Consider the following 17,839-nt stretch of genomic DNA (forward strand, 5'->3'; position numbering starts at 1 on the left):
AGCTCTTTGTATTACAAACAGGCAAGTTATGAATTTTCAAAGATACAATAAGAGGTTATGGATAGTGACTGAGTGAGCAAACATTTTACAGTTTGTTTATTTTAAACTGCCTTTTTTCCACTGATCAATTGTCTAAATTTTCTACATATTGAGATTGAAAAGAAACTGGCATTGTGCATCCTACCAACCATAGGCAGTAAAACGCAAGCCGCACAGGATTAATTCAGCTCCTTTCTCAGTGTTTACAGCTGGTGGCTCGTGTTCAGGAGTGGTGCTGATCAATAACAAAATGATGAAAGCTGCACATGTTTATGAGATGAATAGGCCAACAGTTGGCTTAGAATTGGAGGAAGTGGGAAGGAAGTCCATGTGCATTTATTTCTTTAGCTAGAGGTTTTCTCCAAGGTGACTTACAATTATTTACCCATCTATATAGCTGGACAATTTTACTTGAATATTTACAATTTTGCTCAAAGGTACTACAGCACTTTTTTCAGTAATTTTATTTTTAACTTCCATATTCATTCAATTGAAAGTAAATGATAAAATAACAGTCATATATAACATTTTTTTCCTCCAAAAAGTTAAAGAAAAGAAGCTGATGAACATTGTCCAGGCTTATGAGATGAATCAGCAACTGGAACTGAACAGCAGGTTGTGGAGATTAGGTATCTTAATTTTCAGTCATTTCAAATTAGTTCTAATTTTAAAGAAGCTGGAAGAGAATAAAAAACATTCTTCAACCCATGAATAAATAGAGCGTCACCTGTATTAAGTAATTTTTAATGGTCGTAACTTTGGATTTACAAACAAACTGAGTTACGAACAGATTTCCGGCCCCACATGCGTTCCTAAGGCGAGGAGTCTGTTGTTCTAGTGAGAATAAACGTGCTGTTACCATGGAGACGATAGTGGTCAGTAATAAATAGTTTTTCAACTTGAACTTGGAGAGAAGTTGAGGAAGATGTACTCGCTTTTGTGATGAATCTGTTTATGTAGGAGTTTACGTAGACAATATATGTTGATTTTCAGTAATTTTACACTAATTTTCTACTTTTCATCTACATCATAGTACATGTCGTGTAACTCGAAGTTAATAAAATCCTCCGTTAATAAAATAAAATATTAAGCTAAATGAAAATCTTACAACGTATTTTGTAAAAAAATTTTGGTTATAGTTCTATCCCAGGCTCTAACCAGCGAATTAATCGAGGTACGTCTATATTCTTAAAGTTTCATTGACTGTGACTTAATAAAAATGAGCTTCGAGTATGAACATAACGAATTATACAGGATTCTGAACGAATCGTGGAAGTTGAGAACCCATCGCATCGTCGTATAACGCTGCACGGCTGAAATAAGGTGTATCCACATATAATACTGTGTACATGAAAAAGATGAATCGTTCTTCAACTTATGACATGATGATGGAAAGTAATATCTGATGATATGAACATGAAACCTGTGTGCACAAAATAACAGCCAGCAGCGGATGTCTCTGGAAAAATCTGCGTCAATTCTTCTTTCGCAGATTGTCTATAAACTGCTATATTAATATAATACATACAACGTTTATTAAAATAATTGTGTCACACATTTCTTCATTTATTTAGTCTATGATGTAGAAAATGTTAAACATCAGTAAACGTATAAAATAAATAAATAATATGAGAAATATGTAAAATAAATATTATTATTAGTTAAAACCTCTCTAAATTATTAGTTACAACTGTAACGGGTGACACTAACTAACTGTTATTCTGAAATTCTGGGAAAACGGTTAAGAAGAGAAAGCGAAAGGCTCTTTGCAGAACTCACGCTACGCGCATATTCACACAGGAGGATTTCTGGGGCGGACCTGGCAACCCGGGCCCCATTCCCGCGAACTGGCTCAAGGTGTCTCTGCAGTTCTCGCGGTACTCCAGCGGGTCGATGCCTCGGCAGTAATGGCCGCACTCGGAACGATGCCTGAAACAGGGAACGACACAAGAAACATACCGGGGCCTGATAGCTGACCAAGAATAAACTGAAGGATTCGCGCGTTGCCTCCCCTCCCCGACTGGTGAACGGATGGGCAGGGGCGGCCGAGCCCTAGCGATATAAGCAGCGAAAGAGAAGGCCAGGTCGAGCGACTGTGCTGCTGGGTAGACGAGAAGGAGCAGTTACAGCGACTCACGACTGAGCCGCCGAGGAAATCGAGAGAGAGCCGCCGAACGGGCAGAGCGGGGTAAGGGGAGGGTAGGGGGTGGGAACACAAGACACGGACAGTGGACATCCGACGACGGGCTTGGACACGCCGGCGCGGACCCCCCGAACTGCCGCTATTATGAGCGGACCGGGCCAGGACAGCGAGCCGGAGGCGAAAGTGCTGCACATTAAGCGCCTGTACAGGTCAGTGGGCCGCCGAGCTACGAAAAAAGGAAAGCGGGAGGGAAGAGTCTCAAGAAGAGAGGCACGTCCGCGAGGTCGGAGCCCGCGATCCTCAATGACCTCATGCTACTGCCGTGTCCGTCTCGCGTTAGCGCGCACACGCGGCTCAAATTCAGGTGGCGCGCGGCGCGAGACCGGCGGCTGACAGACTCACTGAGCATCTGCGGAACGTAACTTAACGGCCGTGTGTCCGCGCGACAGCCCGGCTAAGCGGAGCACCACGCCGCCGGTGTACGGTGTAGCTGAGCGTAGCGGCGGTATGACACGCAGGACAGAGCAGAGGGAGTCAGTCAGTCGGCACACCGCTCCCGTTCGCTCGGGAAGTGGCTGCTGAGCTGAGCACTGACTGACTGAGCAGCCGCGGCGGTTTGCGGGTAAATAATCGACGACAAGCCCCGCTCGTAGTCGTACGACGACACGGTGTGGAGTCGTCGTCGGTTGGCGGCGGCGGCGCGTGGTCGTGGACGTCTAGCCGCATGCTAACAACTACTAGCTGTTAGTAGTGGACAGGTTCGTTCGTAGAATCATCTTGGAGAATCATGACATGTTGTTGCTGCCTGGCTGACCTCACCTGACCTGACCAGACGTGCCCCCTGGCCTGAAACGTCGCGTTGTCGCTGGAGTGGAGAGCGAAGCCAGACACACTCGTGACACTCACTGTGTGTGTGTGTGTGTGTAGTTTGTGAAATAATTTCGCATCAGATCATGAGCTTAGTTTGGGTGTCATTCACTGACTGACTGAGACTAGTAGTGGGAGGTCGCAGCGCCGGTATTTGTGTGTCACTGACTGCTGCTCTCTCTGAAAGTCTGTCTTTTTCAAACAAAGCTAATGTGCAGTAACCGACACATCTGTTCATTATAAATATAGTGAAACTGGTGTCGTTCCATAGTGCACGGATGAGTAAAATAAGATCATTGGTGCATTTTCGGTACATCTTTCCGTTGAGCTCAAGAGAATCCTTTCAAATGCTACTACTCACGTACTTTACCTCCGGATTTGTTTGGACCTTGGCTGGGTATTTTACATTTACATATATTTATTTAGCATACACTTTTTTCAAAGCGACTTCCAATGAACTCTCTATGTAGCGTTATCATCCCACACACCTTATTCACCGTGGTGACTTACACTGCTAGATACACTACTTACAATGTGTCACTCATCCATACATCAGTGGAACACACACACACTCTCTCTCTCTGTGTTTTTACATTAATTCATTTAGCTGGTGCTTTTCTCCAGAACAACTTAAAGTGTTGAGGTTACAATTATTTACCCATTTATACAGCTGGGTAATTTTACCGGAGCAATTTAGAGTAAGTACCTTGCTCAAGGGCGCTACAGCCAGAGGTGAGGCTCGAACCTGCGACCTTTGGGGCCAAAGGAAGTAGCTCTAACCAATACGTCACCAGGTGTCCCCATGCTACCAGCATCCTAGGTCATGTACCTTTCTCCAAAGTACAAGAGGAGCATCCTCCTAGGGATTGTAATGGACAGTCATCATCCACGTTACTTGTTTCCTTAACAACTAGGCAACCTGCTGCTCATGTTGACTACCTTCTCTGCCTCCATGTCCAGGGCTGTGGTGGAATCTGTTCACAAGCTGGATGCCATCATCAGCAACAAGTCATCGTACAGAGAGGTCTTCAAGCCCGAGAACATCAGCTTACGGAACAAGTAAGTAGTCTACCCAGAACTATTGTCCCTTTTTTACTTAAAATCATACTGTGTCTAATGTGTCATAATTGTAATTTTCAAAAAATGACATTTTAATCTGTAAGTTTGCACCATTTTGAATTAAAAGGATGGAATGGTGTATCCATCAAATGCTAAATTTAGTTGTTATTAACAGTGTTTTAAATGTTGTTTTTTTACATTATAAAGTTAAACTAGTAACCAACCCAGCTTGGTATCTGAAGGCTTTGATGGCTGTATTCTGATCACTTAATCTTAGCCTCTGGTTATTTCCACTATTTAGCTGATGCAGTAAAAGGCCATTGGGAAAATCTAGTTATGGGCAGATAAATTTTTTTACATAGCATAGCGAATAGATAAATACCTCTTACACTTCTACACTAACACAGATACGAATACTGACGTTATTGCTAAGTTATGAAGTGCCATTGTGATAGATGAATTAAACTGAACCCAGATCTCTGTGTCGATGGTGACTCCTGCTGTGTAGACTGCGAGAGCTCTGTGTGAAGTTGATGTTCCTCCACCCAGTGGACTACGGCCGTAAGGCTGAGGAGTTGCTATGGAGAAAGGTTTACTACGAGGTCATCCAGGTCATTAAAACTAACAAAAAGGTATTACTTCACCACCATGAGTTACATAAACATGCCTTGCATTATAAATTAAGCTGTATTCAGAATTAAACACACATTTCATTAACGTTCTGTTTGCTTACTTATCAATTTTCTTTTTTCTTCAGTTGTAAACCTCATTTGTTTTTCATTTCTGCTTGTTTCTCTCCCTCTTTCTATGTACTGCCTATTGCTTTCTTGCTCCATTTAGTTTTGTTATAAAAATGCTTTTATGTTTGCCAAATTATAGCAATGGAAAAACTGTTACAAAGAGCATGCACTTAAAAGGTGTCAAAATATAAAATGAAGGCACATCTTTAAAAACAAGAAATCAAAATGTGTTTTACCACTATTTATTATTATTCATTATCTTTCAGGTTGTGCCAGGCATTATACTTTTTCCTATGAAATATCATATACATCTCCACTTAGCTCCTGAAAGTGGAGTTCTAGAGTTTAGAGCATATTTGTATTCTTTCAAACCTGTGTAATTCTCTTGTCAGCCAACACTTTTCACATCTCCACCTCTTGAAAATGAGTGTGATCATAGCTTGTCCTCACTTCCCAGCTGAACCTCTGAATACTCATACTCTGCCCATTAGTTTATTATTTATTCCCTTATGTTTTGGTTTTACTGTTGGTTGCTACTTATGTGTTTTCCTAGTAAATTATTGGGTATTCAGGAGTAATGTCATGGCTTGTTATTTTGAGGAGTTTGCTGTTATCAGACTGCACTGAAAAAACATAACATCCTTTCATTGACCTTATTTTGCCCTGTGTACATATTTTGTGTTATCTCTGTAGCACATTCATAGCCGCAGTGCGCTGGAGTGTGCTTACAGGACTCACCTCATTGCTGGCGTGGGATTCTACCAGCACCTCCTGCTCTACATTCAGTCACATTACCAGCTGGAGCTTCAAGACTGCATTGACTGGACACACGTCACGGACCCCCTCATTGGTGAGACCACGGCTATAGAAACTGGGGACAAATACACACACAAAGAAGACATATTTTTATCCCCAGTTGCCTTTGATGTGTGCCCTCGTTCTTTTGAAGAGCACAGTATGCTCACATTACCTACAGTTTAGTAATTTGGACATAACAGGTGCTTAATTTGTCTACAACAAAATCATTACAGAAGAATAGTTGAACTGTCCACAGTTCTTAGTGACCATATTAACAGAATTTGTTCACATTACAAATGTGCGTTTGTATGCATATTTCCACACAGTCAGTATCCTTATGACCGATCCTTTAAATGAACCAAGTTCCTTTGTTGTAACTTGGTGTTTGCAAAAATATGCAGTTACTGTATGAAACGAATCACAAGAATTAAAAGATCAGTTTATGTTGCTTTGTACTGTTGTTTCCAGAAAACGTATTGCACAGAAAGTCAAGTGGCTTGGATTTTGCTCTTTGATTTTGACAAAGGAATGTTTGTAATGCAGGTCGAAAAAAGCCAGTATTGGCTACTGCCAAAGAGATGGAGTGGGCCCAGATGGCTTGCCATCGCTGCTTAATGTACCTGGGAGACTTGGGTAAGACGGCCATCCACTACTACTGAAAGGCCTACTCATCCGTGAGCTAAAAACCTTGTGCAGGTTGTGTTTATTGGAGGCGTATTTCCGTAATTTCAATTTTCAACAAACACATGCATGGATGCTAACAGAATTGGAGTCACTGACAAAAAAAAAAACAGGCAAATTCTGAAGAGTATGCGTTCTGTACTTCATACGTGATTTAAATTTTCATAATCCTCTATTGCTATTTATTCATTTAGCTCACTTTTTTTCCCAAAAGAAACTTAGTGTTAACTACTTATGCACTGCTTTGTCCATTTATATAAAAGTTACCGATTTATTTATAATTTCTGGTATGTGCTTCGCTCAAGGGATCTTAAGCAGAAAGTAGGATTTGAACTCATGTCATTTGTGTTCAAAGGTAGTGCCTCTACCCACTACAGTACCAGGTGCTCAATTAATTTTTATTCCACAAAGATTGGATGTAGAAACAACTATAAAGGACAGACATCAGCGCATATGTGACACATTTTTTGGCTTTTAGAATGTGTGAAGAACAAATGTTGGTCTCAAGGAGAGAGTGATAATGTTTTAATGTCTAAGAAACTGTACTGTTGTCTGCAGCACGGTACCAGAACGAACTGGCAGGAGTTGAGGCTGAACAGCTGGCAGAACGTTTCTACCACCAGGCCTTGTCTGTTTCCCCCCATGTTGGTGAGTGACAGCGAGCACTTTTACCCACGGGGGCTTTGTAGTTATAATGGTAACATTTGTTATGAAGCTTCATTGATTTTATTTGCTCTTCTTGCTCTGAAGTCATAGTATCTGTGCCACAGTCCTTCCATTTTTAAGAACCAGCAGACCCCATTATTAGACAAAATACTGATGAAAACACCAATGGTACACCAGTTGGTGAGGGAGCCGTGGAGATGACATCATTCTTCATTGCATGCATTGTGTTCCAGGAATGCCATTTAACCAACTTGGCACACTAGCTGGGAGCAAGTTCTACAATGTGGAAGCCACCTACTATTATCTGCGTTGGTGAGATGCAGCACAGATCCGACCTGTTGAATGTCAGAGGTGTTTCTCATGCTGACCACTGGGTGTCAGTGTGTTCACTTGACTCTGGGCAGGGTATTCCTGTTTTAGTATTTTCCTTGTTTAGGAAACAGTTTAGGAAAAGTTATACATTTGCATTTTGTATGTGAAATTGAGGTTCAGTTCCGAGCCTTTTTTGGACTAGAAAAACATTGCTAAGTACACAAGAAAAGTGTTAATATAGATATGTAAAATGTAGACCATGGTAAAAGCTTTCTTATATTTATTAGCAGGTTTTGCCTGTTTTTTTCCCCCCAAAACTAGGATTTTGATCAGGAGGTTTATATGGAAATAAAGCAGTAAGTTTATGCTATTAATATTTGGCACATGTGTCCAATAGCATACAGTCAGAGACACCATTTGAGGGGGCCTATGGGAACTTGAAGCGTCTGTTCGACAAGGCAGCCAAGATGTATCACCAGGTGAAGAAGCAGGAGTTGAAGAGGCTCTCGCCCACACGACAGAGGTAGAAATTATGATCCGGTAGCTCTCCCAGTAATCAGTTCTTGTTTCTTTGGGCCAGTGATGGCATACTGAGGCATTGACACACCTTGCAGTTGGGTGGTTAAGTTAGTACTTAAGTGGCATAGGTCTTGAAATATATGACTAAAGAATGAAGGCTTGGAGGGGACCTTTGGTGAGATCAAAAATATAACCTACCATCTGCAATTCAGTGATTTCTCACCAGCACAGCTATTTTTGATATTTTCCAGACTCATGAGCAAGATACTGTTTTGCATTAATTAGCAATTAAATTTGCATATTATAACATTTTATAATATACTGTATCGAACGATTTGAAAGGCTTTTGGGGAAAAGTTTATATTGTGTAGGAACACTTGGAGTAAAATATCACCTGTATTTTACATCAGATATTTTTGCACTTTGCACTGTTTAAGTGTGCAAAGTGTGCTTTTTGTCATTACGGCATCTGATTCTTTTGAAAATGTATCTGCCTTTTTTCATGCTGCAGGTCAAGAGATATCAAGCGTCTTCTGGTGAGCTTTATGTATCTGCAGAGCCTGTTGCAGCCGAAGAACAGGTAATGACTCTTGAGTTTAAGAATCACTCAGCAGCTGGATTGAGCACATACCAGTTCTTGACTTTAAGTGTCTCAGTAGTGTTTTTGTTTGTTAATGTAGGCCTAACAAATCTTTTTTCTTGTTTTGATTTTTTTTGCCTTTTATCACAGTATGACAAGTCACCAGATGCACTGACCCAACATGAAAGCTGTAGCGTATAAATGTTTCATATTATAAATTGAGTAAAACAAAAATCTTGTTCTAGTGTATACAGCTAGTCCTCAATTTACGATGGGGTTACGTTCCCCGAAACCCATCCTAGGTCGAAAATACAGTTAATACATCCAATACACATCTCTGCGTGACAGAATGGGAGATGTGGATTGCTGTCTCTGCCCAGCATCGTGAGAGAGTATCGCTTGGCTGGGACAGAAATCAAAATTCAAAATTTGAAGTACAGTTTCTACTGAATGTGTATTGCAAACTCACTATCATAAAGTCGAAAAAATCTGAAGTCGAACCATTGTAGATCGGAGACCATCTGTATACGCTATGCTTTGGTTGTGACTAATTTATGTCTGTGTCTGCTGTCCCTGCAGCCTCCAGGAGACAGAGCTAACTTCCCTTTGCCAGTCTGTGCTGGAGGACTTCAACTTGGTGCTCTTCTATCTGCCCACACCAGCACACAGCAGTTCATTGGCCAATGAGGAGGAAGGAGAGCATGACACTGGCTGCTCCTTTCTTCCTGATGCTCTGGTTTTCAAGATGGCGGTCACTTGCCTCATGGTGGTACACAGCCTTAAGAAAGGAGGTCAGTGTAAGATAGACTGCAGATGCATAGAGGGATTAGTTTGCACAAGTGCCTTGAGTCTGAATTCTGACATCCATTTTTCTGATGGTGGATATATACTGTGTGTCTTAGAGGCAAGGAACTGAGGGATGTGTTCTGTTTCTCAGGATCAAAACAGTGTAGTGCATCCATTGCCTTCACACTGGCTCTGTTCTCCCACCTCATCAACCATGTCAATGTCCGCCTGCAAGCTGAGCTAGAGGATGGGGAGGGTGAAGTACCTCCTCTCCACGCTGACAATACAGGTAACCACCAGGTGCAGTGATGAGTAACTGCTTAACAAACCTGTTTAGCAAGTGTATTGGTTCCTCATGCTGAGTTATACGTTCATTAACATACTTTTTCCTAAAACTGGGAAATTTTTGATTTTTATATTCCCAGATTTTAAGTTGAATGTTTCAATGAGTTACAAGCAGACCTCCAGTCCTTATTGTGTTTATAATCTAAGGGTCATTGTAATTTTGCCATTTCATTAAAAACTGTTTAATAAGAAAAGGCAACTGTTGTAAATCATTTGCGTTTTCTAGATGACCCAGAAACCAGAGAGACAACATTCCCAATGGACTCAGAGGAAAGGGCCCTGCAGAACGGCACTGAGGGAGAAGATGAGGAAGATGGCGGTGATGAGAACCTGTTAGAAGAGGGTGAAAACCATGCAATGCAAAGAGAGGGTGAGAAAAAGAGTAGTGAGGGCAAGATGGAGGAGAAGCAGAAACAGAAGAAGAAGTATTCCCGCCTCTGTATGCTGCGTCGGCGGCGTTGTGCTCGCAAGGAGGATGACAGCGATTTGAGTGAGGGGTTTGAGAGCAATGAAGAAGACGACGACGAGGAGGGGGGACCAGCAGAGGGCATGGGGGCTACAGGACTGCCAGTTAGTGGCTCCTCTCTTGAAAAGGAGGGCAAGTGTGGGCACCTCGAGGAAGGAAACTGGGCGAGTGGCTCTGAGGATGAGGAAGAGGAGGAAGAGGAGGGGGGCACTGCATTTGATATGGAGACAGATTCTGACATGAACAGCCAAGAGTCCCGTTCTGACCTCGAAGATATGGAGGACTCGGACAGCCTACATCAAGAGCAGCCTCAGTCCTCTCCCCCACCCCCACCTCTCCGGGAGGAGGGCTTCACCCCGCCAACAACCAATGGCCCTCTGCTGCCCAATGATCCCAGCATCACCAGTAACCTGCAGGCTATGTCCTCTCAGCTCTTTCAAGCCAAGCGCTGCTTCCGGCTGGCTCCCACTTTCAGCAACATGTTGCTACACCCCCAGCCTGCTCCACAACCCATTCCTGACTCTTCGGCCTCTGAGGAGATGAAGGCACCACAGGCAGGGGTGCCCCGCACCACTAGCCCCAGCACAGCTAATGGAACCAATGACAATGGCAAGACACCATGTCCGCTTACACGTATTTAAGATGTTTTTTTTTTGCCATTTTTAAGACAATAAGATTAAACACTACATTTCAATTGTCTAATAAAATTATATATCTAGTGGGATACTATGTGTTAAATGTCTCTTCTGATTTTGATAAAAGATAAGTTGATGGTCAGAAACAGATGAGCAGATACTTTAAAGGCATGAGTACTTTTTGGAAAGTGCAGACAGCCATCCATGGTACATTTTAACACATTTACTGAATAGTACAGCACCTATAAAAGTGCTGTTGTTTGCTAATTGTTTTGTTTTATATTGTTTTACAGCAGAAGATGAATCAGATTCTGAAAGCAGTGTACACAGTAACCAGTCATGTCGCAGTGAAAAGACTCTTTCAGAACGACTGGAAATTCTCACCAATCAGGGCCTTATATTAGTTGTGAAAGTTTTTGTGGATTGGCTGAGAACAAATACTGACATCATTGTTATGTGTGCACAGGTAGGGTTGAAATTAATCTGTTTCTTAAATACTCATGGAAATTATCATTAATAACTTATGAAAAATTTAAGAGACTAAGAATAACATTTCTGTATTAAATGTGCATTCATGGTAGTTATCAAAAGACTTTTTTTGGTGACAAGTGAAACCAAACCTTATACCAGCTGATGTCCTCTATTGCAGAGTTCTCAGAGCCTGTGGAACAGACTGTCTGTATTGCTCAACTTACTTCCTGATGGCAGCAAGATTCTGGAGGCAGGTAAGAGAGAGTAGGGGTCATTCGGTAAGTTTGATTTTCAAAGTGTGCGGGGCTGAAGCTTATTCATAGACTAGTTTGAACTGATCTCGAGCTTATCAAGCCCATAACCTAGGAGCTGTGCAGTGTCAGTCATTCCCTCTGCCACCATGCCGGTTGGTTTATTTGTGTGTGGTATCTAGTATGACCAAGGGCTGGTTGTGATGGATGCCTGTCACTGTGTTTCAAGACCTGGGATTTGAACAGGATGTGATAGAGCTGCTGAACGAGTGTGAACATCCTAACCTGACTCAGACCGTGCTGCTTCCTGAAGACCTGGCTCTGCGCAACCTTCCAGCCCTCAGCATGGCTCACCGGCGCCTCGACTTCACTCGTGAGAGGCCAGCTCTCAGTCCCTTGCAGGAGGTGCGCAGGTTCCCTATCGCATGTGTGGACTCTTGTTCTCAGGATGTCTTTTTCATTGCATGTAATATTCACTGAGTCTTCAACTTACAAACACAATTCCAGTCACTTCTACTGTTGTTACTACCTACGAAATTGAATAATACGAGTGTTTCTCAATTGTTTGATAATGCCTCTTATTCAGTGATTTATTCCATAAACATGCCATTTCCCTTACATTTTTCATCAACAAACAAGAAACTGTTGTGAATACTGGAAGAGAGTAGAATTAATCAGGCCCCGTGCTTCTGTGCTGTTTGGGTGTGTTTTACTGGCAAGGTACAGAAACATCGGTTTCATTTGCCTCACAAAAGACAGATATTTTAGAACACAGAAGTGAAAAATGCACAAATTAGCTGAAAAAAGTTTCTTTGGAAATTGGTTGAACTCCATATCACCTTTAGTTGTATATATGTACTTCTAAAATGCGTAAACGCAGAATGATGCATTTGTTTTATTTATATAATATATATGAATGAGCCAAGAATCCCTGAAGAAAGCAATTTTTTGGCATTACAAACATGACCATTGATGATTTGGAAAATGCCATGGAGGAGTGCTGGTGATGTTACGACTGATGCTATTCCTCCACAGCTCAGAGGATGGCGATATGCACATAATAAATTATATAACTCCATTCTTCTTTCTTCCTTCCTTTCTTGCGCTCCCAAGTGTGTGGTGCGGCTGTGCTGCATCCGCAGCTTTGGCCACTTTCTCACTAATCTTCAGGGCAATGTGTTGCACTTCAACCCGGAGGCAGGCATTTTCACCAGTATCAGCCAGTCAGAACAGGAGAACTTGGTTCAACAGGCAAAGGCCCAGTTTCGTATGGTGAGTGGCACCATGCATGAGCTCAAAGAACTCGAAGGTGTATGTGTTTCCTGGGGTATGAATTTAAAAAAAAAAAAAAAAGCTTTACCGCTACAACCTTAAACTACATGGGATACATTCCAAAGTACAGGTATAGTAAAGCTTTTTTCACAATGCATTTTTTAAAGAATGTTTTAGTGTTTGTGCTGTTTGGCTGTTGGACAGATGATCATTTTTAGATGTTACAACAAAGATGGTTTTTTTTTTTTAATTTTGGGATTGTGATAAGATACAGCTGGAAGAAGGAAATAGTTGTTAGAGCTACTACCTTTGGACTCAAAGGTCAGAGGTTCAATTCCAGCCTCTAGCTGTAGTACACTTGAGCAAGGTACCGTAAATTGCTCCAGGAAAAATTGCCTAACAAAAACATTGACTTGTCTTTATTTTTCTTGTTAAATCATAAACAAGACTTTTCTCTTGATGTTATGGTATGTATATCAGGTACTCTGAAATATTTGGCAAGGAAATGTATACGGTAGCTTTTTGACCTTGAGCCCTCATTGTGCGTGTGGACATTATTTCTTGCTGTTCTGGCTCTACCTGTATGTTGGTGTCACCTTGTGCTGTTCATATTATGAAATTAAAATCCATAATTCAAGTTTCATGCTATTAGACTATATCAAACTATTTCCACAAGTAAACGTACCTTAACAAACATTTCTTTAACTCAAAAATTTTGCCTATCATTGAAAAGTTCGCCTTATACGTTGAAACCCAGGGTGTGTTGGGTTCACTTGAAAAAACTATGTAGGTCTCAGATAACTAGGTTCTCTGACACAATGCTCTCTGTACCCTCAGGCAGAGGAGGAGGCTCGCCGCAACCGGCTGATGAGGGACATGGCCCAGCTTCGCCTACAGGTCTGGCCCTCGGATGTTTTCACTCACTCACACACACGCGCTTTCTGTACTTGGAATGCATAAATGCTTAAACCTGTTCCTGTTTTTGTGCTTAATACCACTACTTTCTCTCATGATAGCCACATTGAAAGTCATGTGGTGGTGTATTTTTATTATTATTTAATTATTTAAACAGTTTGTGAATATGTTGTTTCTGTAGACCTCCCAAGTAGGTTTTTCTCAGTAACACATGCTTCTCTTTCAGATGGATTCAGAATGAATCTGCTGTCAAAACATTGTTATATCCCAACAGATTGATCTGAAAATGAAAATTAAGCTAATTGCCCAGTAGTTGTCTGTGTCAGTCATTAACATTGTTGGTTTTAGCTGTTTAATGTACAGTGATGCGCTGCTTTTTGTGCACCCCTGCAGTTGGAAGTGTCCCAGTTGGAAGGGAGCCTGCAGCAGCCCAAAGCTCAGTCCTCCATGTCCCCCTACTTGGTGCCTGATACAGCCGTCCTCTGCCAGCACCTTGGCCTGCTAAGACAGCTGGCCAGCAGTGGCTGTTTCATTATCATCATCCCACGCACAGGTAAACAGATCTGTAACGCTGCAATGCATGATTTTTGTTATGAGCTCAGCAATCTGCTAATGTGATTTGCAATTCATAAAAGTAGCGAAAACATGATCATTATAGTATACCTCTGTCGCTGGATTAATAATGAGATTTCCTACTCACTGCTGTAGCAGAGAATTAATTTATACATTTGAACTGTAGAATAGTTTGGAAAGTTGAACAGCTTTTTGGAGCCTCTATAACAGGATTTGGAGTCTAACCTCAAGGGAAGCAAATACAGCATGAAATTTGCCATGCTTGTTTAAAAAGAACGGCTACATTTCTTGACTAAAGGAGAAATGTTAAACTTTTGTTCAAGCAAAGTTCTCTATTTTCTAATGGAAAGAATAAATAATTCGGTTACCTTCAGAAAAACAATTGTCAAGCATTACATTTTTCCGCATGATGAACAAATTAAAATTTAGCCGGGTATATCAGTTGTTTCAATGTTCATTTGCCAAATTCAAGGTCTGTTCCTCCAGTTGAACAAAATTATCAGTAAAAATGTTTTTGATGTATGGATGAGTGACCCATTGTAAGTAGTGTATCTAGCAGTTTAAATCACCTTGGTGAATAAGGTATATGGGTTGATAACACTACATAGTATCCATTGGAAGTTGCTTTGGAGAAAAACTTCTGCTAAATATACACACACACACACACACACACACACTGTCTGAACCACTTGTCCCATATGGGGTCATGGGGAGCCGGAGCCTAACCCAGCAACACAGGGTGTGAGGCCGGGGGGGAGGGGACACACCCAGGATGGGACGCCAGTCCGTCGCAAGGCACCCCAAGCGGGACTTGAACCCCAGACACACTGGAGAGCAGGACCTGGTCCAACCCACTGCGCCACCACGCCACCACACCCTGCCTTCTGCTAAATAAATAAATGTAAATGTTTTTGTCATGTTGAGCCAAACAAGAAAGATTAATTTCTGTGTGTTAGAATTATTTGGGAATAAACGCCTTTCAGTGTTTTCATTATAGGCCTATGTTTCCAGTGCTTTTTTTTTCCCCCTCTCTTAAACTATTGGCACTGTATTTCCCCTGTATTAGTGTTGTAACTCCAAATACATACAATAGCCTGAAGCAATTATTTCAGGAGAATTATTTTTAAAGGAACATGTTGATTGATTGGTCTTTCACATTTTACTTTTGGTCTCTCCTATCCCACAGTGATTGATGGTCTTGATGTGCTAAAAAAAGAGAATTCTGGTGCAAGAGACGGAATCCGATTTCTGGAATCAGAATTTCGTAAAGGCAACAGGTGTGTTTCACTTTTCTGCCAGGGGCCATGAAGCCATTACCTGTTATGGCAATCCAATTATTTGTCCACTGGAAAACTAACTAATATTCACAGTTCTATTTAAAATGTAAAGGTAATTTTTATAAGTGTCCTTTTACATTTTAATGTATATGAGCATACTTAGATTTCATTCCAACTTTTTTTACCAATCATAGGCATGCTTGGTTCATTGTTTTCTAAATTCCCTTTGCCAGGTACATCCGCTGCCAGCGGGAGTCAGGGAGAAGTTTTGAAAGAGACAAACTTAAACGACAGGACACTGAAGCCTGGTGAGCAGTGGTTAATGTGACTAGTTGATCCCTTCGTGAACTTGTTTAAACCTAGCTTTTTGGGTTGTATGCCAGCTGTCAGGACTGAGTTAGACATTCAGCCAGTTTGTGATGGATGTTTGTAATGGTGCTTCTTTCCTGAATGATTTGAAATTAAGGCACTTGTACAAGATGGTGGACAGCTGCCGCCAGCTGACAATGTCTCAGAACAATGGAGAGGAAGACACTACTGGTATGGTCACAATTCTGACTGGACACTCAGTGGAGGACCTCCCAACTCGCTCTGCAGCCATGAAGGTCAGTGTCTCTTTCAAAGATGCCCCAGCAGCTTTGTGCAGCAATTTCAGTGTCATAAAGAGATGACTCAGTCAGTTATTTTGTAATGTATAGAGTCCATTATGCTCACAGCAATTTGTTTTAAGTTTTGTTTTAATTATTATTTTCACCCCACAAGTCTGCTGTCCAGGCAGTGGCTGCAGCAGGCATGGAACTGAAGAACATCCAGGAGTTCTACCGGCAGTGGAAGGAGATTGGCTGAAGGTGGGAAGGAACATGGTCGGCAAGGCAGTCAGCTGATCACTCTCACTCACTCACTCCCTCTCTCTCCCACTCTTTTGCTCTGTCTGTATCTGCGTCTTTGGGAAACATAACTGGAGAAAGAGTGGAGAAAGTGTGACAGTGGAGAGTAAGGAAGGCAAGCAACATGGGCATGGGTCTAAGAAAAGATCAGCAGATCCCCCCCATTACAACCAAAGGAAGCGACTCCAATCATTTGGGGGAAAAGAAGGCAGTGGGAGGAAAAACAACAATAGGTGCCTCCGGTACACATTATAATGAGGTATATACTGTATATGAATAAATAAGTATATACATTTTGAGAGAGAAATGCCCACACACCAACACACACACACAAATATAAATACACACTTAGAAACATGCTTTTGGATTTTTGTTTCTTTTTCTTAAGATCTTGTTGGGATGAGGAGACAGCCTAGAACAGTCTGGGTTTAACTTGCATGGCGCATTAGCCTGGGTTGTGGTGATAACCTGGCAGAATGACATCTACCTTTAAAAAAAAAAAAAAAAAAAAAAAAAAACAAAAAAAAAAAAATCCTGCACCTGTTCAGGTTTCAGTCAAGCCCAATAAAGAGTAGCTTTTAAAGGGTTAAGAAGCAGAGGTTTCAGTTTGGTGGATGTACACTTATTTGGGATTGTTTTCTTTCCTATGTGGTATTTTTTTTTATTTAATTTTTTCCCCCATGTTCCTTTGTGACCGGTGATTAACATATTGTGCTAATATGTGTATAAGGAGGAGTTGTAAAATGATTGGATTTTGCCCTGGCTTTTTTTTTTGTATGTTGTACTGTAAACTTGCTTTTCCAAGATCTGATAAGGAAACATTGACAACGGTCATAGGGGTCCATGTCTTGTTTCTGCACAATGTAGTAGACCCCCTTTATGAAAAATCCTGCCATGGTCAGTGAAGGATGGCTTGAGTCTTTTTTTTTTTTTTTTTTTTTTGCTAGTTTCTCAGTACAGGGCCGTGGAGTAGCTTGACCAGACTGCTCTGGCACTGCTGTCCCAACAAATTTGTCAATGCAACTGTATGAGGACTTTAGGCCCCAACTGTGTGGACCCATCTCCCCATTCATTCATTCATCCATTCACTTGTCCATGGCTCTGTCCCATCATGCACTGTGCAGACAAATCCAATAAGTGTGTGGCCACACATTATACAATAAAGATGTTTTGTTTAAAAAAAATGCCTGCTCTTTTGTGGTATAACTTTACTACATATGGAATTTTGTACTGCAGTTTTCCAAAAGACTATATTTTGTATTTAATTATTTAGGTACAGTATTTCAAAAATATTTTACCAGAAGGTGGGGAGGAGATAAAGCACAACCTAAATGTGGGATGAAGACAATACAACTAAATTTTAATGAACAGTGATAGATTTATTACCAATAACAGGGCATATGACCTTGTAACAAGTCTCTATTCAGTTAAACAAAGAGAATGCACTGTTTTAATGTTAGATACATGATCTGTTTAGAGTAGTATTGGTGGTGTCATAGCTGGTAGGCTACTACTTGGCAGGTTCTTTTGTTTATGTATCTGAATGTCTTAAAGTTC

At 41.3% G+C, this 17,839-nt stretch overlaps 1 protein-coding gene across 3 annotated transcripts; it reads left to right on the forward strand.

Annotated features, from left to right (window-relative positions):
- The first annotated feature begins 1,900 nt into the window (after positions 1 to 1,900).
- On the forward strand, positions 1,901 to 17,432 carry smg5 (SMG5 nonsense mediated mRNA decay factor). Of its 3 annotated transcripts, none has more exons than XM_018739747.2 (22): positions 1,901 to 2,391; positions 4,010 to 4,108; positions 4,617 to 4,740; positions 5,542 to 5,698; positions 6,190 to 6,279; positions 6,886 to 6,975; positions 7,227 to 7,305; positions 7,703 to 7,828; positions 8,336 to 8,404; positions 8,984 to 9,195; positions 9,342 to 9,479; positions 9,762 to 10,634; positions 10,930 to 11,102; positions 11,286 to 11,361; positions 11,588 to 11,763; positions 12,472 to 12,630; positions 13,468 to 13,527; positions 13,939 to 14,098; positions 15,305 to 15,395; positions 15,629 to 15,703; positions 15,862 to 16,000; positions 16,158 to 17,432. In XM_018739747.2, the coding sequence occupies exons 1-22, from the start codon at positions 2,327 to 2,329 to the stop codon at positions 16,239 to 16,241; spliced, it is 3,315 nt and encodes a 1,104-aa protein (XP_018595263.1). In that variant the 5' UTR covers positions 1,901 to 2,326; the 3' UTR covers positions 16,242 to 17,432. The 3 variants fall into 3 exon arrangements, with proteins under 3 accessions (XP_018595263.1, XP_018595264.1, XP_018595265.1); XM_018739748.2 differs by having other exon boundaries at positions 9,762 to 10,610; XM_018739749.2 differs by having other exon boundaries at positions 9,762 to 10,610; positions 10,933 to 11,102.
- The last annotated feature ends 407 nt before the right edge of the window (positions 17,433 to 17,839 follow it).

Source organism: Scleropages formosus, chromosome 18 (assembly GCF_900964775.1).
Source record: "Scleropages formosus chromosome 18, fSclFor1.1, whole genome shotgun sequence".
Lineage (NCBI taxonomy): Eukaryota > Metazoa > Chordata > Actinopteri > Osteoglossiformes > Osteoglossidae > Scleropages > Scleropages formosus.